Source organism: Oncorhynchus kisutch, linkage group LG3, assembly GCF_002021735.2.
Source record: "Oncorhynchus kisutch isolate 150728-3 linkage group LG3, Okis_V2, whole genome shotgun sequence".
NCBI classification, from domain to species: domain Eukaryota; kingdom Metazoa; phylum Chordata; class Actinopteri; order Salmoniformes; family Salmonidae; genus Oncorhynchus; species Oncorhynchus kisutch.
Genome location: NC_034176.2, coordinates 17,590,648 through 17,615,032, shown reverse-complemented (window position 1 = coordinate 17,615,032; position 24,385 = coordinate 17,590,648). Strand labels below are relative to the sequence as shown.

Here is a 24,385-nt window from a genome sequence, read left to right as displayed (position 1 = left end):
AACATATTGTACGAATTGGAATTTATTACATATTGTATGAAGTGCAATTTGTAACATATCATATGAAATGGAAGATGGACATCCACAAATTAATGCATACATTATGAAAAGTAACATATCATACTAATTTACATTTACTATGTTAAGTCTACCCCTGAGTCCAAGTTGGTGTAGTGGTGTTGTTTGATGGTTGGGCTTTTGTAATCTCCCAATTTCTCCCTGGACCAGCCTCCACTGGGCTTTTCAGCCACTCAGCTTTGTTCACTCTTCCTTCTCCCAGGTGGTGATGTGGGAGAGCTGATGTCTACAATGGCTGACCTGGATCTGCACCTGCACATACTGATACCCCCGTTTCAACACTGTCGTGGTTACCTCCCAACCCAGCAGCCCAACCCCAGGATCTGACCCCGTCTCTTCCTCACCTCCCCTGGGCTTCCTCCAGCCAGGCCTCCTGGATCTACCTTGGGCCCATAATGGGAGGATGCCTCTCCAAAAGCAAGCCAGGTGAACACTATCTCCACCAACCCACTGTTCTCCTTCCCTCCGTCCTACCCCGTCTTCCTCATCTCCGTCCTACCCCCGTTCTCCTACTCTCCGTCCTACCCCCCCGTTCTCCACCTCTCCGTCCTACCCCCCCGTTCTCCTCCTTTCCGTCCTACCCCCCCCCCCGTTCTCCTTCCCTCCGTCCTAGCCTCTGTTCTCCTCCTCTCCGTCCTACCCCCCCGTTCTCCTCCTTTCCGTCCTACCCCCCCGTTCTCCTTCCCTCCGTCCTACCCCCCCGTTCTCCTTCCCTCCGTCCTACCCTCTGTTCTCCTTCCCTCCGTCCTACCCTCTGTTCTCCTTCCCTCCGTCCTACCCCCGTTCTCCTTACCTCCGTCCTACCCCCGTTCTCTGTCCCTCCGTCCTACCCCTCCGTTCTCCTTCCCTCCGTCCTACCCTCTGTTCTCCTTCCGTCCGTCCTACCCCCGTTCTCCTTACCTCCGTCCTACCCCCGTTCTCTGTCCCTCCGTCCTACCCCTCCGTTCTCCTTCCCTCCGTCCTACCCCCGTTCTCCTTCCCTCCGTCCTACCCCCTGTTCTCCTTCTCTCCGTCCTACCCTCTGTTCTCCTTCCCTCCGTCCTACCCTCTGTTCTCCTTACCTCCGTCCTACCCCCGTTCTCTGTCCCTCCGTCCTACCCCTCCGTTCTCCTTCCCTCCGTCCTACCCCCGTTCTCCTTCCCTCCGTCCTACCCCCTGTTCTCCTTCTCTCCGTCCTACCCTCTGTTCTCCTTCCCTCCGTCCTGCCACCGTTCTCCTTCCCTCCGTCCTACCCCGTTCCAATCCTCTCCATCCTACCCCCGTTCTCCTTCCCTCTATCCTACCCTCTGTTCTCCTTCTCTCCATCCTACCCCCGTCCTCCTCCTCTTCGTCCTACCCCCCCGTTCTCCTTCCCTCCATCCTACCTCCGTTCTCCTTCCCTCCATCCTACCCCCATTCTCCTTCCCTCCGTCCTACCCCCATTCTCCTTCCCTCAGTCCTACCCCCGTTCTCCTTCACTCCGTCCTACCCTCTGTTCTCCTTCCCTCCGTCCTACCCTCTGTTCTCCTTCCCTCCGTCCTACCCTCCGTTCTCCTTCCCTTTGTCCTACCCTCTGTTCTCCTTCCCTCCGTCCTACCCCCATTCTCCTCCTCTCCATCCTACCCCCGTCCTCCTTCCCTCTGTCCTACCCTCTGTTCTCCTTCCCTCCGTCCTACTTCCTGTTCTCCTTCCATCTATCCTACCCCTTTCCAAATCCTGGAATAATTGGCATTTGTTCGCCAGCTATACAGTATATAGGTCATACAAACCCCTCTCCTGACTGCCTTTGTAGCATGGCGATTTGTGAAGGAGGAATTTTAATGCTCTCAATGGCATTGCCTTCAAGAGGATTACATAGTCAAATTTGAGTTTTAAACATATGGCACAACGTATAACTGTTTCAAAGCAAACATATCACTGTTGCAATGCAGTCAGCTTGTTGAAGGCTGTGGTAGGTGCTGTAATCAAGCACATTACGTTTTTTATATCTTTGCTTGCTCCTAAAGCTTTGACTTAATAGTGCTTTAGCTCTTATGGAGAGCAGTTTAAAAAAACAAAACAAATTAAACATAATTTTCACAAAAACTACCACTGCAATACCACACTGGCAGCTAGTATGAATAAAGTGGAGGGGATAGGGAGCTTGTCTCCAGTTCTATAGGGGCGACTTTAGAGGGTGCTGTGATGGAGCAGAGGCACCTCACTGTAAAATGTCTAATTAGTCTTTAAGAAACAAGTGGGACCCTGAATGGAACCTTGGACACAGCAGGGATGAGCACCAGTATAGTTGAGAAACTAAACCAGACAAAAACTTTTACACAATGTTAGATAAATACATGTTTTTAATGTAGAATACAATATCACACCATCATTACTGTGTAAGTATTCCTGTAAGTACAATGTAAAAAGTATTGTAATTACTTAAACTGTACCTAGCACTAAGTTAAGGGTTAGGGTTAGGGCTAGGGAAAATCCAGAGAAAAATTGAAATCATAAAGCACTTACATGAAGATGATACTGAACATTTCTGAAAAGCGTGGGCTTAGTCAAAACATTGATGCACACGGTGAGTTTCTGCAGTCAGTGAAAAGCAGATTGGTACCTAATTTGACGAATACATTTTACATGATCCCTACAGGTGTGTTAGTGGCAGCTGACTACTCAATTTGATCAAATAAAATAGTTTAGCAACATAGAGTCAAGTAAATCCAAGATAGTTTCTAAGACTAGGAATATTATAAAGCCATCAGTGCCAACTCAAAAGGATTAAGCACATGATGCCTCTGAATGGAAAAACAGAAGGGAGAAAAAACGGGGGAATGAGTGTGTGAGAGAGGGGATGAAGTGATAACATATGGCAAAGTGAGAGAATGCAGCAGGAGTATCTCTTCTTCACTTGACAAGTATGTTTCTCCTGAGGTGTACAATTCACTCAGTTTTGCTGCCAATAAATCGTATTGCTCTTTGGTGCATTGGACAATCTCAGTGGAGAGATTGATCCCTTAACTAGGCAGGACTAATCCAAGAACAAAGAATCTTGCATTTCTAGAATAAATGGTGCTATATAGAACCACAAATCAGCTTTGTTTTTTAGCAGTGTGTATGAATGTAAAATTACACTTTGTACATGTAATATACAGTACAAAAGTAAGAGCAACTACACATTGTGGACAAAGAAGTGATAGGTTTTAGGACCGAGTCATCTCGCATAGTTTTACAAGTCATTGACAAATAAACCCTGTCCAGGAGAAGTTGAGGTGAACCAAAATATACACTTTATGCTTTTTTAATGATGATTTTAAAAAATGCTCATGTACATGAATGGGTGGTGCTGCTTACTTTAGATTCAATGAATTAACAAATTATTGAATTAATTCATTAATGTGCAATTATCATGCTTCTCTTCATTTTATATACAGTGCCTTGCGAAAGTATTCGGCCCCCTTCAACTTTGCGACCTTTTGCCACATTTCAGGCTTCAAACATAAAGATATAAAACTGTATTTTTTTGTGAAGAATCAACAACAAGTGGGACACAATCATGAAGTGGAACGACATTTATTGGATATTTCAAACTTTTTTAACAAATCAAAAACCGAAAAATTGGGCGTGCAAAATTATTCACCTCCTTAAGTTAATACTTTGTAGCGCCACCTTTTGCTGCGATTACAGCTGTAAGTCGCTTGGGGTATGTCTCTATCAGTTTTGCACATCGAGAGACTGAATTTTTTTCCCATTCCTCCTTGCAAAACAGCTCGAGCTCAGTGAGGTTGGATGGAGAGCATTTGTGAACAGCAGTTTTCAGTTCTTTCCACAGATTCTCGATTGGATTCAGGTCTGGACTTTGACATTCTAACACCTGGATATGTTTATTTTTGAACCATTCCATTGTAGATTTTGCTTTATGTTTTGGATCATTGTCTTGTTGGAAGACAAATCTCCGTCCCAGTCTCAGGTCTTTTGCAGACTCCATCAGGTTTTCTTCCAGAATGGTCCTGTATTTGGCTCCATCCATCTTCCCATCAATTTTAACCATCTTCCCTGTCCCTGCTGAAGAAAAGCAGGCCCAAACCATGATGCTGCCACCACCATGTTTGACAGTGGGAATGGTGTGTTGTTGAGCTGTGTTGCTTTTACGCCAAACATAACATTTTGCATTGTTGCCAAAAAGTTCAATTTTGGTTTCATCTGACCAGAGCACCTTCTTCCACATGTTTGGTGTGTCTCCCAGGTGGCTTGTGGCAAACTTTAAACAACACTTTTTATGGATATCTTTAAGAAATGGCTTTCTTCTTGTCACTCTTCCATAAAGGCCAGATTTGTGCAATATACGACTGATTGTTGTCCTATGGACAGAGTCTCCCACCTCAGCTGTAGATCTCTGCAGTTCATCCAGAGTGATCATGGGCCTCTTGGCTGCATCTCTGATCAGTCTTCTCCTTGTATGAGCTGAAAGTTTAGAGGGACGGCCAGGTCTTGGTAGATTTGCAGTGGTCTGATACTCCTTCCATTTCAATATTATCGCTTGCACAGTGCTCCTTGGGATGTTTAAAGCTTGGGAAATCTTTTTGTATCCAAATCCGGCTTTAAACTTCTTCACAACAGTATCTCGGACCTGCCTGGTGTGTTCCTTGTTCTTCATGATGCTCTCTGCGCTTTTAACGGACCTCTGAGACTATCACAGTGCAGGTGCATTTATACAGAGACTTGATTACACACAGGTGGATTGTATTTATCATCATTAGTCATTTAGGTCAACATTGGATCATTCAGAGATCCTCACTGAACTTCTGGAGAGAGTTTGCTGCACTGAAAGTAAAGGGGCTGAATAATTTTGCACGCCCAATTTTTCCGTTTTTGATTTGTTAAAAAAGTTTGAAATATCCAATAAATGTCGTTCCACTTCATGATTGTGTCCCACTTGTTGTTGATTCTTCACAAAAAAATACAGTTTTATATCTTTATGTATGAAGCCTGAAATGTGGCAAAAGGTCGCAAAGTTCAAGGGGGCCGAATACTTTCGCAAGGCACTGTATACAGTGAGCTCCAAAAGTATTGTGACAGTGACACATGTTTTGTTGTTTTGGCTCTGTACTCCAGCACTTTGAATTTGAGATTATACAATGGCTAGGAGGTTAAAGTGCAGGCTGTAAGGTTTAATTTGAGGGTATTTCCTTCCATATTGGGTCAACCGTTTCGAAATTACATCAATTTTTGTACATAGAGTCCCCCCATTTTAGGGGACCGAAAGTATTGGGCCAAATTCAGTTATATGTGTATTAAAGTAGTCAAAAGTTTAGTATTAGGTCCCCTAAAATAGGGAGACTAGAGCCAAAACAACAACAAATGTGTCACTGTCCCAATACTTGGAGCTCACTGTACATCAATCAACATTCTGACTTCAGCATGGTTGAGTAAGCTATCAATTTATGGATTCAGAATCAGTGGATGTGATTTTATGATCTGAGAATCAAAAGAAAAGAGAATATCGAAATGTAAAATATCCCTACAACAAATTGAATACACAATGTGAATTCTCTTACATTTAGGTCCTTGTTGAAGATCCCATATGAGTCTGGGGATGGATGCCTCTCCCCCTTTCCTCTCCTGTGATTGCAGTCACTCTCATGATTTTCCATTGATTTTAATTAAGACTCGCTCAGCAGGTCAAAATTCCAGCCAGATTATCGTGTAGGAACCGGAGGGTCAGCACATTTCTACTGCCGAAGAGATAAATCTGGCTGCAGTGAAAACGGGTTGCACAACCACCTCTTCAAATGCAGAAATACAAACACCAGAGGCAACTTATCAGATGTCATCAAACGCCTCAGGGCGCCTCACAACAAATAAACCCAAACATCCACTTAGGCCTGTCCTTGTGTATGTGTGTTATTTCAGCAAATATCAAATGCATGGTGTAGTGATCCTAAATATATGCTATAAAGCTCTCAAGAGTGCCACAGTAAATTTGCCCCATGTTTTTTTTTAAATCTCATAAAGTATTTTTATAACTTAAAGTTATGGAGGATGATGGGTAAAAGTTGTGACCTAAAAACAGGGGAATACATTTTTTTTTAAATGTAAGTGACTGGGCAAACATCAGCCTGAAAAGGGTGGTGTTTTCCTAGCGGTCTGTGGTCTGTGTTCTGCAGTTTTGCTACTGGTCTGTGGTCTGTGTTCTGCAGTTTTGTAATGGTCTGTGGTCTGTGTTCTGCAGTATTGTTACTGGTCTGTGGTCTGTATTCTGCAGTTTTGCTAATGGTCTGTGGTCTGTGTTCTGCAGTATTGCTACTGGTCTGTGGTCTGTGTCCTGCAGTTTTTGCTAATGGTCTGTGGTCTGTGTTCTGCAGTATTGCTACTGGTCTGTGGTCTGTGTCCTGCAGTATTGCTACTGGTCTGTGGTCTGTGTCCTGCAGTTTTTGCTAATGGTCTGTGGTCTGTGTTCTGCAGTATTGCTACTGGTCTGTGGTCTGTGTCCTGCAGTTTTGCTAATGGTCTGTGGTCTGTGTCCTGCAGTTTTGCTAATGGTCTGTGGTCTGTGTTCTGCAGTTGAAGTGAAGGTGGAGCTAACCCTTCTGGGCAAAGAAAAGGATCCAGGTGTGAAGTCCGCCAATGGAAAGGCGAGCCCCTTTTCTGACTGCAGACCCAACGGAGCACTGGAACACTGCTCCGATGAGGACTCCGCCGCTGCCGCCCCCCTCAGGCTCTACAAACCCCGTGATTACCTGGAGGCCTCCGTGTGTCATGTCAAGGACCTGGAAAATGGACAGTAAGGCCAAACAAAAGACAATGTACAGTGCATTCGGAAAGTATTCACACTCGTTGACTTTTTCCACATTTTGTTACGTTACAGCTTTATTCTAAAATTGATCAAAATGTTTTTCCTTATCAATCTACAAACAATACCCCATAATGAAAATGCGAAAACAGGTTTTTAGATTTGAAAAAAAAGTATTAAAAATGAACAAAAATACCTTATTTACATAAGTATTCAGACCCTTTGCTATGAGACTCGAAATTGAGCTCATCCAGTTTTGGTGGATCCAGTTTCCATTGATCATCCTTGAGATGTTTCTACAACATGATTGGAGTCCACCAGTGGTAAATTCAATTGATTGGACATGATTTGGAAAGGCGCACACCTGTCTATACAGTGGGGCAAAAAAGTATTTAGTCAGCCAACAATTGTGCAAGTTCTCCCACTTAAAAAGATGAGAAAGGCCTGTAATTTTCAACATAGGTCCACTTCAACTATGACAAACTAAATGAGAAAAAGAATTCCAGAAAATCACATTGTAGGATTTTTTATGAATTTATTTGCAAATTATGGTGGAAAATAAGTATTTGGTCACCTACAAACAAGCAAGATTTCTGGGTCTCACAGACCTGTAACTTCTTCTTTAAGAGGCTCCTCTGTCCTCCACTCGTTACCTGTATTAATGGCACCTGTTTGAACTTGTTATCAGTATAAAAGACCCCTGTCCACAACCTCAAACAGTCACACTCAAAACTCCATTATGGCCAAGACCTGCACCAGGCTGGGAAGGCTGGGAAGACTGAATCTGCAATAGGTAAGCAGCTTGGTTTGAAGAAATCAACTGTGGGAGCAATTATTAGGAAATGGAAGACATACAAGACCACTGATAATCTCCCTCGATCTGGGGCTCCACGCAAGATCTCACCCCGTGGGGTCAAAATGATCACAAGAACGGTGAGCAAAAATCCCAGAACCACACGGGGGGACCTAGTGAATGACCTGCAGAGAGCTGGGACCAAAGTAACAAAGCCTACCATCAGTAACACACTACGCTGCCTGCTTAAGCCAGTACATGTCCAGGCCCGTCTGAAGTTTGCTAGAGAGCATTTGGATGATCCAGAAGAAGATTGTGAATGTCATATGGTCAGATGAAACCAAAATATAACTTTTTGGTAAAAACTCTACTTGTCGTGTTTGGAGGTTGCATCCAAATACCTACTGTGAAGCATGGGGGTGGAAACATCATGCTTTGGGGCTGTTTTTCTGCAAAGGGACCAGGACGACTGATCCGTGTAAAGGAAATAATGAATGGGGCAATGCATTTCGAGATTTTGATTGAAAACCACTTTCCATCAACAAGGGCATTGAAGATGTAACGTAGCTGGGTCTTTCAGCACGACAATGATCCCAAACACACCGCCCGGGCAACGAAGGAGTGGCTTCATAAGAAGCATTTCAAGGTCCTGGAGTGGCCTAGCCAGCCTCCAGATCTCAACCCCATAGAAAATCTTTGGAGGGAGTTGAAAGTCCGTGTTGCCCAGCAACAGCTCCAAAACTTCACTGCTCTATAGGAGATCTGCATGGAGGAATGGGCCATAATACCAGCAACAGTGTGTGAAAACCTTGTGAAGACTTACAGAAAACGTTTGACTTCTGCCATTGCCAACAAAGGGTATATAACAAAGTATTGAGATAAACTTTTGTTATGTGATTTTCTGGATTTTTTTTCTCATTTTGTCTGTCATAGTTGAAGTGTACCTATGATGAAAATTACAGGCCTCTCTCATCTTTTTAAGTGGGAGAACTTGCACAATTGGTGGCTGACTAAATACTTTTTTGCCCCACTGTATACTGTAAGGTCCCATAGTTGACAGTTCATGTCAGAGCAAAAATCAAGCCATGAGCTTGAAGGAATTGTCCATAGAGCTCCGAGACAGGATTGTGTTGAGGCACAGACCTGGGGAAGGGTTCCAAAACATTTCTACAGCGTTGAAGGTCCCCAAGAACAGAGTGGCCTCCATCATTCTTAAATGAAAGAGGTTTGGATCACAACGACTCTTCATAGATCTGTCCTCCCAGCTAAACTGAGCAATCGGGAGAGAAGGGCCTTGGTCAGGGAGGTGACCAAGAACCTGATGGTCAATCTGACAGAGCTCCAGAGTTCCTCTGTGGAGATGGGAGAACCTTCCAGAAGGATAACCATCTCATCATCACTCCATCAATCAGGCCTTCATAGTAGAGTGGCCAGACGGGAGCCACTCCTCACTAAAAGGCACATGACAGCCTGCTTGGAGTTTGCCAAAAGGCACCTAAAGACTCTCAGACCATGAGAAACAAGATTCTCTGATCTGATGCAACCAAGATTGAATTCTTTGGCCTGAATGCCAAGTGTCACATCTGGAGGAAACCTGCCACCATCCCTATGGTGAAGCATGGTGGTGGCAGCATCATGCTGTGGGGATGATTTTCAGTGGCAGGGACTGGGAGACTAGTCAGGATTGAGGGAAAGATGAATGGAGGAAAGTACAGAGAGATCCTTGATGAAAACCTACTCCAGAGCGCTCAGGACCTAAAACTGGGGCGAATCGAACATCTGAAATCAAATCAAATTTTATTGGTCACATACACATGGTTAGCAGATGTTAATGCGAGTGTAGCGAAATGCTTGTGCTTCTAGTTCCGCCAGTGCAGTAATATCTAACACGTAATCTAACAATTCCCCAACAACTACCTAATACACACAAATCTAAAAGGGGTGAATGAGAATATGTACATATAAATATATGGATGAGCGATGGCCGAGCAGCATAGGCAAGGTGCAATAGATGGTATAGAATACAGTATATACATATGATATGAGTAATGTAAGATATGTAAACATTATTAAAGTGCCATTATTTAAAGTGACGAGTGACCCATTTATTATTCAAGTGGCCAATGATTGGGTCTCCATGTAGGCAGCAGCCTCTCTGAGTTAGTGATTGCTGTTTAGCAGTCTAATGGCCTTGAGATAGAAGCTGTTCCTCAGTCTCTTGGTACCAGCTTTGATGCACCTGCACTGAGCTCACCTTCTGGATGGTAGTGGTGTGAACAGGCAGTGACTCGGGTGGTTGTTGTCCTTGATGATCTTTTTTCCTGTAACATTGGGTACTATAGGTGTCTTGGAGGGCAGTTAGTTGCCCCGGGTGATTCCTTGTGCAGACCGCACCACCCTCTGGAGAGCCTTGCGGTTGAGGGCGTTGCAGTTGCCGTACCAGGCTGCGATACAGCCCGACAGGATGCTCTCGATTGTGCATCTGTAAAAGTTAGTCAGAGTTTTGGGTTACAAGCCCCATTTTTTCAGCCTCCTGAGGTTGAAGAGGCACTTTTGCGCCTTCTTCACCCCACTGTCTGTGTGGGTGGACCATTTCAGTTTGTCTGTGATGTGTACGCTGAGGAACTTTCTACTTTCTACTTTCTCCACTGCTGTCCCTTCGACATGGATAGGAGGGTGCTCCCTCTGCTATTTCCTGAAGTCCACGATCATCTCCTTTGTTTTGTTGACGTTGATTGAGAGTTTGTTTTCTTAACACCACACTCCGAGTGCCCTCACCTCCTCCCTGTAGGCTGTCTCGTCATTGTTGGTAATCAAGCTCACTACTGTTGTGTCATCTGCAAACTTGATGATTGAGTTGGAGGCGTGCATGGCCACGCAGTCATGGGTGAACAGGGAGTACAGGAGGGGGCTGAGTATGCACCCTTGTGGGGCCCCAGTGTTGAGGGTCAACAAAGTGGAGATGTTGTTAACTACCTTCACCACCTGGGGGCGGCACGTCAGAAAGTCCAAGACCCAATTGCACAGGGCAGGGTTGTGACCCAGTGACTCCAGCTTAATGATGAGCTTGGAGGGTACTATGGTGTTGAATGCTGAGCTGTAGTCAATGAACAGCATTCTTACATAGGTATTCCTCTTGTCCAGATGGGATAGGGCAGTGTGCAGTGTGATAGCTATTGCATCGTCTGTGGACCTGTTGGGGCGGTATGCACACTGAAGTGGGTCTTGGTTGGCCGGTAAAGGTGGTGGTGATATGATCCTTGACTAGTCTCTCAAAGCACTTCACGATGACAGAAGTGAGTGCTACGGGGCGGTAGGCATTTAGTTCAGTTATCTGAGAGAGACCTGACAATAGCTGGAGAGACCTGAAAATGGCTGTGCAGCGACACTCCCCATCCAACCTGACAGAGCTTGAGAGGATCTGTTGAGAAAAACACGAGAAACTCCCCAAATACAAGTGTGCTAAGCTTGTAGCGTCAGACCCAAGAAGTCTCAAGGCTGTAATCTCTGCCAAAGGAGCTTTAAGAAAGTACTGAGTAAAGGGACTGAATTTACTTATGTAAATGTGATATTTCAGATTTTTTAATTTTAATAAATTTGCAACAATTTCAAACACCTGTTTTTGCTTTGTCATCAAGGGATATTGTGGATTAATTTGAACAAACAATTTAATCAATTTTGGAATAAGGCAGTAACGTAACAAAATGTGAAAAAGTCAAGGGGTCTGAATACTGAAATTTGTATGGCTGGAACCTGTCATTTTTTCCCTTTGATCACAATTTTTGTCCCTTCCTGTGTGTGTGTGTGTGTGTGTGCGTCTGTGTGTGCACTTATTCCTGTTTAGGATGAGAGAGGTTGATTTGGGAAGTGGCAGAGCGCTGCTCATTAAAGAACATGGAGAGTTTTCTGCAATGGGGCACAAGTGCCCACATTATGGGGCACCATTGGTCAAAGGTGAGTCCCGTTCTGCATTGTTTTCTTTTTTTGTGGAATATTGGTATGAAAATTCATATCTTTGCTGTCTTATCAAGTTCTGAGATGGATTGGTGAGTGATACAGTGGGATGTACAGTACCAGGACACACCTACTCATTCAAGGGTTTTTCTATAGTTTTCTATTTTCTATTGTATGTAGCATAATAGTGAAGACATCAAAACTATGAAATAACACATATGGAATCATGTAGTAACCAAGAAAAGTGTTAAACAAATCTAAATATATTTTAGATTTTAGATTCTTCAAAGTAGCCTCCCTTTGCCTTGATGACAGCTTTGCACACTCTTGGCATTCTCTCAACCAGCTTCATCTGGAATGCTTTTCCAACAGTCTTGAAGGAGTTCCCACATATGCTGAGCACATGTTAGCTGCTTTTCCTTCACTCTGCAGTCCAACTCATCCAAAACCATCTCAACTGGGTTGAGGTCAGGTGATTGTGAAGGTCAGGTTATCTGATGCAGCACTCCATCACTTTCCTTCATGGTCAAATAGTCCTTACACAACCTGGAGGTGTGTTGGGTCATTGTCCTGTTCAAAAACAAATAATAGTTCCACTAAGCAGAAACCAGATGGGATGGAGTATGGCTGCAGAATGATGTGGTAGCCATGCTGGTTTAAATGTGCCTTGAATTCTAATTAAATCACATACAGTGTCACCAGCAAAGTACCCCCCCACACCATCACACCTCCTCCTCCATGCGTCATGGTGGGAACCACACATGTCATCGTCTGACAAAGACACAGTGTTTGGAACCAAAAATCTCAAATTCGGACTCATCAGACCAAAGGACAGATTTCCACCGGTCTAATGTCCTTTGCTCATGTTTCTTGGCCCAAGCAAGTCTCTTCTTCTTATTGGTGTCCTTTGGGTGGTTTCTTTGCAGCAATTCGACCATGAAGGTCTGATTCAGTCAGTCTCCTCTGAACAGTTGTTGTTGAAATGTGTCTGTTACTTGAACACTGTGAAGCATTTATTTGGGCTGCAATTTCTGAGGCTGGTAACTCTGAAGAAACGTATCCTCTGCAGCAGAGGTAACTCTGGGTCTTCCTTTCCTGTGGTGGTCTTCATGAGCCAGTTTCATGATTGGCTCAATGGTTTTCGCGACCGCACTTGAAGAAACCTTTAAAGTTCTTCGCATTTTCCAGGTTGACTGAAAATGTGACTGACCTTCATGTCTTAAAGTACGGATGGACTGTCGTTTCTCTTTGCTTATTTGAGATCTTTTTGCCATAATATGGACTTGGTCTTTTACCAAATAGGGCTATCTTCTGTATACCACCCCTACCTTGTCACTACACAACTGATTGGCTCAAATGCATTAAGAAGGAAAGAAATTCCACAAATTAACTTTTAACACGGTACCTGTTAATTGAAATGCATTCCAGGTGACTACCTCATGAAGCTGGTTGAGAGAATGGCAAGAGTGTGCCAAGCTGACATCAAGACCAAAGGGTCTTAAATATAATATATATTTTGATTTGTTTAACACTTTTTTGGTTATTTCATGATTCCTTACGTGTTATTTCATATTGTTGATGTCTTCACTATTATTCTACAATGTAGAAAATAGTAAAAAATAAAGAAAAATCCTTGAATGAGTAGGTGTGTCAAAACATTTGACTGGTACTGTATATTGTTGTGTGTTGCAGGTATCTTGTCCAAAGGCCACGTGCGTTGCCCCTGGCATGGAGCTTGTTTCAACATCGTTACAGGAGACATTGAGGAATTTCCTGGGCTTGACAGCCTGCCCACCTTCCAGGTGACCTTCCTCGTTCGGTTCGCAATGCCATTCACATTCCCTGCCTTCACATTCACATTCTCTCTAAGCATCGTCAAAACCGTGTACACATCGCTCATGTCTGTTTGCTTCAGGTCCGAGTTGAAAAGGACAAAGTGATAATTCGTGCTAACAAACAGGTAAAGACACTCTGGGACTATTTAGAATAGATCATTGTGCTAAATCAACTGATCCCCCTTTGATGACCTGTGACCTGGCAAACATTTCTTTCTTCCAGGATCTTCAGTCACAGAAGAGGTCAAAAGCAATGGCCCGATGTTCAGCAGTTAACTCCAGCACTGGCTTCAGCCAGGTCCTTATCGTTGGATCAGGTGAGTTGGCCGTTGAGCATCTCCTTACACTCACACACGGATGGAAATTAAGCTAGCCCGCTAGCCCGTGGTTAGTAGTTTTCAGACCGGGCTAGAAGAAAATGTATTCAACTTGCACGCCGGCAACTGACATTTTGCCTTTTCAAATATCGCATGACACAAATTTTCAACCCGGCTAGTAAAAAATGTCCGTCTACTAGCCCTGCTGGCCAGTGCCCAAAATACTTAAGTTCCATTCCTGCACGCACTGCTGTTAAATAGAAGTCTGTTTGCTTATGTTCAAACTATCGACTAGGACTTGAACCATACAGTATATTTTCAGTTCAGTATAGGTCCTGAGTATTCCAAAAAAAGGATTGATGACAGCAGCTCCCAAGAACTATTGCAGCAACACGGATGTTAGTTCATAGTGTATTTGTACTACAGTACACGTTTCAACTGTATGCTCTTAGTTTGAACATGCTCAAAGTGTTTTGTTTATGTTCACAACGCTCTAACATCGTCTGGTATGCTTAACTCAATCCACGCTCCAATTCACTACTATTGTTTCACTCAATAGTTATGGTAAAGGGAGCTTGGATTCAGTTTGGATAGCAAGGATCTAAGATCCTATATAGACATTAAACAAGTGTCTTGTGTCTCCAGGTCCAGCAGGGCTGGTGTGCGCTGAGACATTGCGACAGGAAGGCTTCACTGATCGCATTGTCATGTGCACTATGGACAAACACCCACCCTATGACAGGCCTAAACTGAGTAAGGTTTGTACAGAGATCCAGAGCATACCACAGAGATGGTAAAAGGAATATCTCCATAAGGACTTAGTGGCCATGAGGGTTCTTTAAGTTGACTATTCTTCTGGATACAAACATTGTTGAAATTGCTGATGAAGGACTACCAGTTATACCCTACTGTATTTCGTAGCAGATTGAAAATTCTTCCCAGACATTTCATGCTCCAAAATACTTCCCATTGTGTTATTGCTAGTATTATTAACCCATCTTGAACCCATCTTTGGTCTGTAATCTTGGGATAATATTTGTCCCAGCCAATATAGAAATTTGGCCATGATATCTATGAGAAAATGGTTTGCTGACCTTGAGTTTCAAATTGTGATCATGTTAAAAATGTTGCATTAGCATCGTAAAAGTGTCATTTCTTCACTGAATGTCACCAATAACATTTCAACTTAACAAACCTCACCACATAATCTCCAACCTGTGGTGTACTGTGCTGTGGTGCGGTATAACTAACCATCTCCCCCTCAGTCCTTAGAGAGCACAGCAGAGCAGCTCCGGCTACGCTCCATAGACTTCCTCCAAGCCCACGACATCGAGTTGCTCACGGAGAAGGAGGTAAGACCTGAAACACTGATTATATTGGTTAAGTTGGAATCCACATCTGGGCTGTGTTCAGTGGGCAGTTTTCAAACAGATTGAAACAGGGAGTTGCTACCTGGTCGAACTTCTTCCAAGAAGATTTTAGTTTTTTCCGTTGCAAACTTTTGTTAGTGTGACCTACTGAACACGACACTGGTCTCAGAGCGGCAATGAAGTGGTATGGATTCCCTTGGTGACACCCTGGCCCTATGTTCTCTTCCTAACTGGGATGTTTGGATGTCAATAGGCTGTGGCAGTGGACGTCAAGGCGAGGGCTGTGACTTTTCAAGACGACTCTAGGATGGAATACAGGAAGCTTTTCATTGCCACAGGAAGCAAGTGAGGAGTAACCGTAACTTGTCTTTGGTTGAATGCAATTTAATGGAATTCAATTCTCTTCTTGTTGATATGACCAGTTGTGACTCATTGTTCTGTAGACATTGATATACCCATATTTTGTCTATTGTAAGACCTAAGCTGATGAACTACAAAGGCCAGGACGTTAGGAATGTGTTTCACCTCCGAACCCCTGAAGATGCTAACAGCGTAGCGAGGCTGGCCAACAACAAGAATGCTGTGATTGTGGGAACATCATTTGTTGGTGAGAGAGATGACAGGCATGCAGTAGATAAAACAGTCACATATTCCTTTTTCGAAGGAATGTTGATCTATAAGCCTTAAAGGGTTTAGGAAGACTACATTAAGTTGTACTTTGTTGAACAGTTGTTTGGAACCTTTGTTTTGATAGTACTACTGTAATTGTAGCACATCTATCTGTAAATGTGTGCATGTGTAATCTTCTGTATTCTCTGCATTAGGTATGGAGGTGGCTGCTGCTCTCACTGACAAGGCCCACTCTGTCTCCATCATTGGGATAGAAGCAATCCCTTTCCGGAAAGCTCTGGGGGAGAAAGTAGGGAAAGCCATAATGAAGGTAGGGACCCACCCCTGAGAAATCAGGCTCTGTGTCAGCCCTACTACCTCTAGAACAGATTAATCTGCATTTCTACTCAGAGAAACATATAATTTAAATGTGAATCATGTTCATTGGGCTCAATTCACCAGGTGCCACAAGGGAATATTTGGAGTATATTCTTATCGGTGCTCATGCACTTATTTAGACAATCAGATAGATATTGTCCACGAGTCCTGTTTTTTCAGGGGAGATTATACTGTGTGTGTGTGTGTGTGTGTAGGGTCTCAGCATGATAGGGTCTCAGCATGGTAACACTGCATGTTCCCTGCTGTTAAGATAAGGCAGAGGGAGACTGTCGATACAGTCATACCTTGTAATGCATAATGTGTTTATAATCCATTATTTAAAAAGTATTCATAAGAGCGTTACTGCCTACCCGCCAATTAACCATCGGCATTAATAACAGGCATATGGGAGATTTTTTAAAGAAGTATATTTGTAGCTGAACACAATTTAGGCTAAACTTAACAAAAAGCTAAACTTTTTGAGAAGTAGTTTTGCCCTTTGAACCTTAACCCAGTGCTATCTCTCTCTCTCTCTCTCTCTCTCTCTCTCTCACCGTGTCTGCCTGTCTGTCTGCCTGTGTCTGCCTGTTTGTCTGACTGACTTTTCAGCTGTTTGAGACGAACAGGGTGAAGTTCTACATGTTGAACGAGGTATCGGAGATGCTTGGCCATGATGGACAGGTATTCCGAAAGTGAGAGAAACAGCATAACATGCACAGATGGCTCTCTCCTTCCTTCTCTCTGCTGGCCAGTCAAGCCCACTTTTAGGCTTCGCCCAGATTCTCTACCATGCACACTTCCGTTATTGATTTCACCATGGTGGAAACTCCCTCTGCGAATTATTACACAAATCTATGATGGGAAGTGTGCAACGATACAATTGGGGAGAAGGGTGGAGAATGGGGATGCAGCCATTGAATGCTGATGAATGGGTGTGACTGACCCCGATGCACCACAGTGTGCCAACAAAAAGAAAGGACAAGCAGCCAAGATTACTACCAATTACAGCCTCCATTTGGAGTGTGGCTCAGTAAAAAAGACTTGACAATACTGGTTTTGCAAAAAATATCTAAACTTTGTAGTCAGGAACGGAACTAGTAGAACTGAGGGTAATCTATTTCTAATATAATGTGTGTTGCCTCACTGTTTTTGTCAATGTTGTTTTTATGTTCCACAGTTGAAAGAGGTGGTTCTGAAGAGTGGGAAAGTACTAAGGGCGGACGTGTGTGTCATTGGCACAGGTGAGGCAGCCAGCTCAGAGACACAAATGCTCGTTCAGCAATAGCCTCCACTTTAGCAAACTCACTCCTATCAGTGGTGGTGCAGGAGTGTAGTAGAGTTGATCCAACTCACACTCAGTCAATCAAATCAATCAAATGTATTTATAAAGCCCATTTTACATCAGCCAATGTCACAAAGTGCTATACAGAAACCCAGCCTAAATCCCCAAACAGCAAGCAATGCAGATGTAGAAGCACGATGGCTAGGAAAACCTTTCTAGAAAGGCAGGAACCTAGGAAGAAACCTAGAGAGGAACCAGGCTCTGAGGGGTGGCCAGTCCTCTTCTGGCTTACAATAAGCCATTGTTACTCTCCTTCCCGGTGGTGAATTAATGGTGGACTCTATCTATGTGGGACCCCTGCAGGGTCAGGCCCAGCCACTGGCTTCCTGAAACAGAGTGGAGTTCACATGGATTCCAAGGGTTTTGTCCCCGTCAACAAGGTAGAAACTACAACACACGGCACTGTATGCACAACAATTATAATAACACACAAATACTTTGAATGTACTAATTTCATTTCAAATGCAATCAGTTCATAGAAACAATTAATTTCAGTGCCACTCTATTGCAATGTACAAGTGTTACTGTGTTATTTGCAGAGCTAGAGACCTGAGTTTTTCCTGACAGGGAAAATTGCAGTTATCCTCTAATTTGTCAGGTGCCTTGTCTACAAGTAAGAGATCCTCCTGATTTCCACATTGGCTCCTGTATTCTTCTTGATGACCCTCTATCCCTCAGACAATGCAGACCAACGTTGATGGTGTCTTTGCCGGAGGAGACATTGTGACGTTTCCTTTTCCGGGGCGGAGCAATAAGAAGGTGAACATCCCACACTGGCAAATGGCCCATGTGCATGGTAAGGGTTCATTTTTAAGGGCTAAGTATTACAGAGTAATGTGTTAAAGTGTGAGTTTTTCCCTAAGGTGTCAAACACTCAGCTGCATGTCTGGGGCTGGATTTGCAGTATATTGGTTTTTATGGAACCTTTTCTGTTTGTTTGGGATTGACAGGGAGAGCAGCAGCACTTGGCATGATGGGAAGACCCACTGAGATCAAAACAGTGCCCTATTTCTGGTCGGCCATGTTTGGGAAAAGCCTACGCTATGCAGGTAAACAAAGCCTCACTCCACAAGTAATATAATTTAATACCGGTAGGGTCATTTAGCAGATTATATCCGAAGCACATGGCAGAACTGTCAAAATGGACAGTGACACATCCATTCATTATATGTGGCCTGTGCATGTATCCAAACCTCCACCATGGGGTTGCCAGCACCATGCACAGTCTAGCCCACTGAAACATTGGAAACTTTTTCACACACAAGTTATACAAGTTTTGTTTATGTACTGTGTGAATTGTTTGGGAAATAATCTTAAAATAGTGAGTTGGTAAGACTACTACCAAAATTGCTCTCCTCCAAATGTCTCTGTTGAGATTATAGCTCCAGTACTGCCACCTAGCTGTGAAGTCAGACACTGAGTGTTTTCAGTCATCATAGGATTCAGAAGTATGCCATCATAATGGGTGTTGTGGTGGTGCTGTGATGGTGTGTTTACTCTTTTTACAGACCTACTTAAGAAAGTGCTTTTATTCTATTACCAAGGTTACGGGGATGGCTTTGATGACGTCATCATCCAAGGAGACGTGGATGAGCTGAAGTTTGTGGCATTTTATACCAGGTATGTGTCCAATAACAATTGTGGATATCTACTAAGATGCATTCAGCCATCGGCTCATGTTGTTTTGTAAAGTAAATCCTCTGTTTTGTTTTTGTCATGTTTTGTTTGTTCTTATATAATCCAGGAGTGTTTATCCTTACAACAGACTAAACTCTAGTAATCCTAGAGTTTTCCCTAAAAGTTATTTGGTTAATCTCTCCTACCTATAGGGGTGAGGAGGTGGTTGCCGTGGCCAGCATGAACTTTGACCCCATTGTATCCCGTGTGGCAGAGGTCTTAAGGTCTGGAAAGATGATTAGAAAGCGAGATGTGGAGTAAGTGCATGTCTATTGGTCTTCAGTTGGGTCTGGGTGACAATGAGGTTATGTTCTTTACATTTTCCGAGGCTCACTATGAGCAAACACTGACCTCTATAAATGTTAACACATGATAAGTGATAAGTGATACACTTTTCCAATGTTAATAAGTAGAAGAGGGTTCACATATTTACCAGTGGGTGTCTGTCAGTTTGCTTGAAAGAAAGTTTGATGTATTTAAATGTTTTAAATGTCATTAGTCCACTGTTGATACAACGCATGTCAGCGATCAAGGTTTCAAAATATAGGACTTTCAAAAAGCAAATTGTCACTTGCCACATCATCATGATGATATGATACGTTTTTTTTGTGGATTTTTCCTTTAAGATACAGTAATGTAATGCTTTACTCTAAACCAGGGGTGTCAAACTAATTCCATGGAGGGCCTAGTCTCTGCAGGTTTGAGTTTTTTGCTTTCAATGCAGCCCTAGACAACCAGGTGTGGGGAGTACCTTACTAATTAGTGACCTTAATTCATCAATCAAGTACAAGGAAGGAGCGAAAACCCGTAGACACTCGTCCCTCCGTGGAATGAGTTTGACATCTGTGCTGTAAACAATATCTTACTTTCTCTAATGTAGATCCTTCATTTTTAATTGTCCATTCATACAATGAAGGCTGTTAACCCGACAACGCAACTACGAAAACTAAAGCTAAGATGTTTCTTAATCTCAGTCTCCACTAACAATCCCTTCATGTGCAGACAATTACATTGATAGAATCCACAATATACTGTATCTGCAATATTAAAGCTGATATAGCTCCTAAAAAATATATACAAATTAATCTAAATAAATCCCTTCATGAAACGCTATACGATACGGCTGTGTGTGAAACGCTCTGTCAGAACACACAATAATCAGCCTCAGCATGCTTATGCTATATTTAAGCAATAAGGCATGAAGGGGTATGGTATATGGCCAATATACCACGGCTAAGGGCTGTTCTTACGCAACGTGGAGTGCCTGGATACAGCCCTTAGCCGTGGTATATATACCACAAATATACATATACCACATACCCCTGAGGTGCCTTATTGCTATTAGAAACTGGTTACCAATGTAATTAGAGCAGTAAAAATACATGTTTTGTCATACCCGTGGTATAGTCTGATAGATGACCTGGAGCCAGACCCACTGGCTCCAGGTCATCTATAAGTCTTTGCTAGGAAAAGCTCAGCCTTATCTCAGCTCACTGGTCACGATAAACAACACCCACCCGTAGCACGGGCTCCAGCAGGTAAATCTCACTGGTCATCCCCAAAGCCAACACGTCCTTTGGCCGCCTTCCCTTCCAGTTCTCTGCTGCCAATGACTGGAACAAATTGCTGAATCTGGAGACTTATATTTCCCTCACTAACTTTAAACATCAGCTATCTGAGCAGCTAACCGATCGCTGCAGCTGTACACAGCCCATCTGTAAATAGCCCCCCCAATCTACCTACCTCATACCTATATTGTTTTTATTTACTTTTCTGCTCTTTTGCACACCAGTATTTCTACTTACACATCACCATCTGCTCATCTATCACTCCAGTGTTAATTTTCTAAATTGTAACTACTTCGCTATTATGGCCTATTTATTGCCTTACCTCCTCACACCATTTGAACACACTGTATATATATATTTTTTTCTACTGTACGCTTGTTTATTCCATGTGTAACTCTGTTGTTGTTTGTGTCACACTGCTTTGTAAATGAGAACTTGTTCTCAACTAGCTTACCTGGTTAAATAAAGGGGAAATAAATAAAAAATATATATATACAAATAAATAAATAAATATATATATACTACGGCTGTCAGCCAATCAGCATTCAGGTCTCGAAGTGAACTAAACCGGGTGGTTCCAGTTTTACACTTTTTTCTGTTGTTCAGAGCCTATACTACATTATCCACATAATTATTGTCTAAACTGCATAATATGCACTCTGAGTGATGTTTTTTGTTGGTTCTTTTCCTCCGAATTGCAGGACAGGGGACATGTCTTGGTTGATAGACAAAGGGTCATAGTGAGCGAGCCTCCACATCTCAGGCTCTCCGTGCATCTGGGGTCGGTTGGACACTAACTATGGACACTTGTGGTGCTGATGAGATGCTGTGCCATACTGTAGACATACAGCAGAAGACCCATGTCTGGGACTGTTGGAGTTGCTCCCCTGGAATCGAGGCTGAGACGGTTCTACAGTGAACCTCCACGGTGATAGGCTGTACATACAGTATTCTTACCAAAAGCATGAACCATATATGGTGTTAACATGCTCCAATACCGTAAAGGAAGATCTGTGTCCTAATGCTACTTCACAGTGAAGCAAACATGGATGCAGTCTCTGTGCTTCTGCATTATGTATCTACCTGTACACTTTTTTATAAGGGGCCAGATAGGGGTATTGAATTTTTTTGTACATGCAACTTTGTATATAGTTATAATTCTCAATACACTGTAAACAAAACCGTTTTAAACTGTAGTTTTCTAAGGTTGAGATGAACTAATCTGGTTAAGTATGATCATGTGGGCTAAAACAGGCAATGTACAGTATATCTGGTAGTTGAAATAATAGGATTTCTAATAGATTGCTTCGATGAGTTGGGGCTGAACAAAGACATTGTTACCTATAAAAGCCACATAAAAACAATGCTTAGATTTGTCAGCTTTGCATTTTGACCCTTAACTGCACAATGTTTGCCTCAAAGCCATGCAAACAGCCTGGTCTTATAGACTAGACATAACATAGTACGTGTAAATCTGGGATATTCAAATTAGTATGATATGTTATGTATGTTAAGTATAACGCGTTTAGCATTTTAGCAACTTTACAAGTACTTACTACTTTTTAGCTACTTTGCATGTTAGCTAACCCTTCCCATAGCCCTAACCTTAACCACTTAACATGACACCCAACCCTAACCTTAACCCTAGCTAACGTTAGACACCCAGCTAACATTAACATTAGCCACCTAGCCACCTAGCTAATGTTAACAATAACAAATTGGAATTCGTAACATATCATGCATTTTGAAAAATGTGTAGCATATTGTACAAACTGCAATTCGTAACATATTGCATGAATTGCAATTCATAACATATCATACAAATTGTAATTTGACATCCACAAACTAATACATACCATACGAAACGTAACATATCATACTAATTGGAGTGTCCCGGATTTACATGTACTATGCTACGTCTACCCCTGAGTCCAGTGTGATGCAACGTATCATAACAAGATGAACTACACATAATCCATAGTTGTCTCTTTCCCCACCTGACGCATAAATGCACGGACACACACACACACACATGAAATCCTCACAAGATGCTCACAAATCACTCCTTTAAGGATGACAATGTACCTCTATTTATTGGTGGCTCATAGATTCCATAAATGAGAAATTGAAATGTATTTTAATCTATGTTCATGCTTGCGCAATAGAATAACATGTCTGTGCTTTCTAAAAGGTAAATGACTGTTGTTCTTTTAGATATGGTCATGTCATAGTTGCTGAAGGCTATTTTTGGTAGTTGTCACCTATGAATGCTCTTTGTTACTAACTCAGGGAACTGAGGTTTGAGGCCTGGTCACATTGGGATTGGTCCCATTGCAAACACATTCATTTGTTTCTTTTATTTTCTTACCATATGTTAGTTCTCTGTATTTGAAGAGGTCTTGTTTTCAGAACTTGTTTATAATTCCCTTAGATGTGTAGAGGAGAAAGCATTTCCATCTCTATTTTGGCATGTTGAAGATTCCAAAATATTTAAGCCCAGAGGTGAAAGACATTTTTAAAAACATATTCTTCATACAGGGAAGATTAGAATGGTATTTTTTATAATAGAAACTTTGAAATAAAAGTCTTCAACTATTTTTTTCTGTACTACTCTGCATGTTTTGGAATTAAAGCTACATGTGCAGTGGGGTCCATAATTATTGGCACCAGTTTTTAATAATCTAGCACCCTCTCCTTGAGGAGGATAATGACTGAGCCTTTTTCTAAAATGTTTTATGAGATTGGAGAACACGTCTGGAGTGAGCTTAGAACCTTCCTCCATACATAATATTTCCAGATCCTTGATATCCTTTGCCTGCGCTTATGGACTGTTCAAAACACAGGTTTTCAATGGGGTTCAAGTCCGGAGACTGAGATAGCCATTGGAAAATGTTTATTTTGTGGTCAATTAACCATTTATTTCTGGATTTTGATTCATGCTTGGAGTCATTGTCTTGCTGGAAGATCCACTTGGGGCCAAGTTTCAGCCTCCTGGCAGAAGCAACCAGGTTTTTGGCTAAAATGCCCTGGTACTTGGTAGTTCATGATGCCGTTGAGTAGAACTGGGAATTTCCAGAGACCTCGTGATACGATATTATAATATTCCTTAGGTGGCGATACCATATGTATTGCGCTTCTCATGATTCTATATGTATTGCGATTAGATACTCTGATTTTATTGCGATTCAATGTTCCAATCATATTGCTCGCCATCTGTCTGCTGAGTTTTGATTAGTCATAGAAATAAAAGTGCTGAAAACAAATTGTCTCCCTATTTAAAAGAAGATGGAGGACAAGCTATGGATGAAAAAATACTGGAGTTTTGGCAAAGGTACAACCAACAAGTGCAAAAATATTATTGCAATATTAAAAAAACGATATGATACAATAAATTGTCAAATTAATAACAATAATATGTAACTGTATCAATTCTTTCTCCCATCACTACAGTTGACCATAACAAAGGCCCCAGGACCAGTTGAATCAAAATAGCCCCATAACAGAAAAGATCTACCACCATATGTTACTGTAACAGCTTTCTTCCGCTGAAGGAGAGGAAGACCAAAATGCAGCGTGTTTAGTGTTCAACATCTTTAATATTGATGATAAACGAGAACACTACAAAATACAAAACAACAAAAATGAAGACCGAAACAGTCCTATCTGGTGCAATGACACAAAGACAGAAGACAATCACCCACAAAATA

General features: G+C 42.4%; 1 protein-coding gene across 1 annotated transcript in view; it reads left to right on the top strand.

Moving 5' to 3' along the window:
- Window positions 1-23,966, top strand: part of LOC109871456 (apoptosis-inducing factor 3-like) — a 36,698-nt gene extending 12,732 nt beyond the window's left edge. The window contains exons 2-20 of the mRNA XM_031817986.1: window positions 281-504; window positions 6,607-6,826; window positions 11,473-11,582; window positions 13,275-13,384; window positions 13,498-13,542; window positions 13,641-13,734; window positions 14,380-14,492; window positions 15,000-15,086; window positions 15,358-15,449; window positions 15,581-15,711; window positions 15,929-16,044; window positions 16,701-16,772; window positions 17,269-17,332; window positions 17,737-17,813; window positions 18,112-18,229; window positions 18,384-18,482; window positions 18,978-19,053; window positions 19,263-19,367; window positions 21,380-23,966. Of these exons, the coding sequence (XP_031673846.1) occupies window positions 474-504; window positions 6,607-6,826; window positions 11,473-11,582; window positions 13,275-13,384; window positions 13,498-13,542; window positions 13,641-13,734; window positions 14,380-14,492; window positions 15,000-15,086; window positions 15,358-15,449; window positions 15,581-15,711; window positions 15,929-16,044; window positions 16,701-16,772; window positions 17,269-17,332; window positions 17,737-17,813; window positions 18,112-18,229; window positions 18,384-18,482; window positions 18,978-19,053; window positions 19,263-19,367; window positions 21,380-21,419 (1,800 nt within the window). The 5' untranslated portion in view covers window positions 281-473 and the 3' untranslated portion in view covers window positions 21,420-23,966. The remainder of the gene's footprint in view (window positions 1-280; window positions 505-6,606; window positions 6,827-11,472; window positions 11,583-13,274; window positions 13,385-13,497; window positions 13,543-13,640; window positions 13,735-14,379; window positions 14,493-14,999; window positions 15,087-15,357; window positions 15,450-15,580; window positions 15,712-15,928; window positions 16,045-16,700; window positions 16,773-17,268; window positions 17,333-17,736; window positions 17,814-18,111; window positions 18,230-18,383; window positions 18,483-18,977; window positions 19,054-19,262; window positions 19,368-21,379) is intronic.
- Window positions 23,967-24,385: the final 419 nt, after the last annotated feature.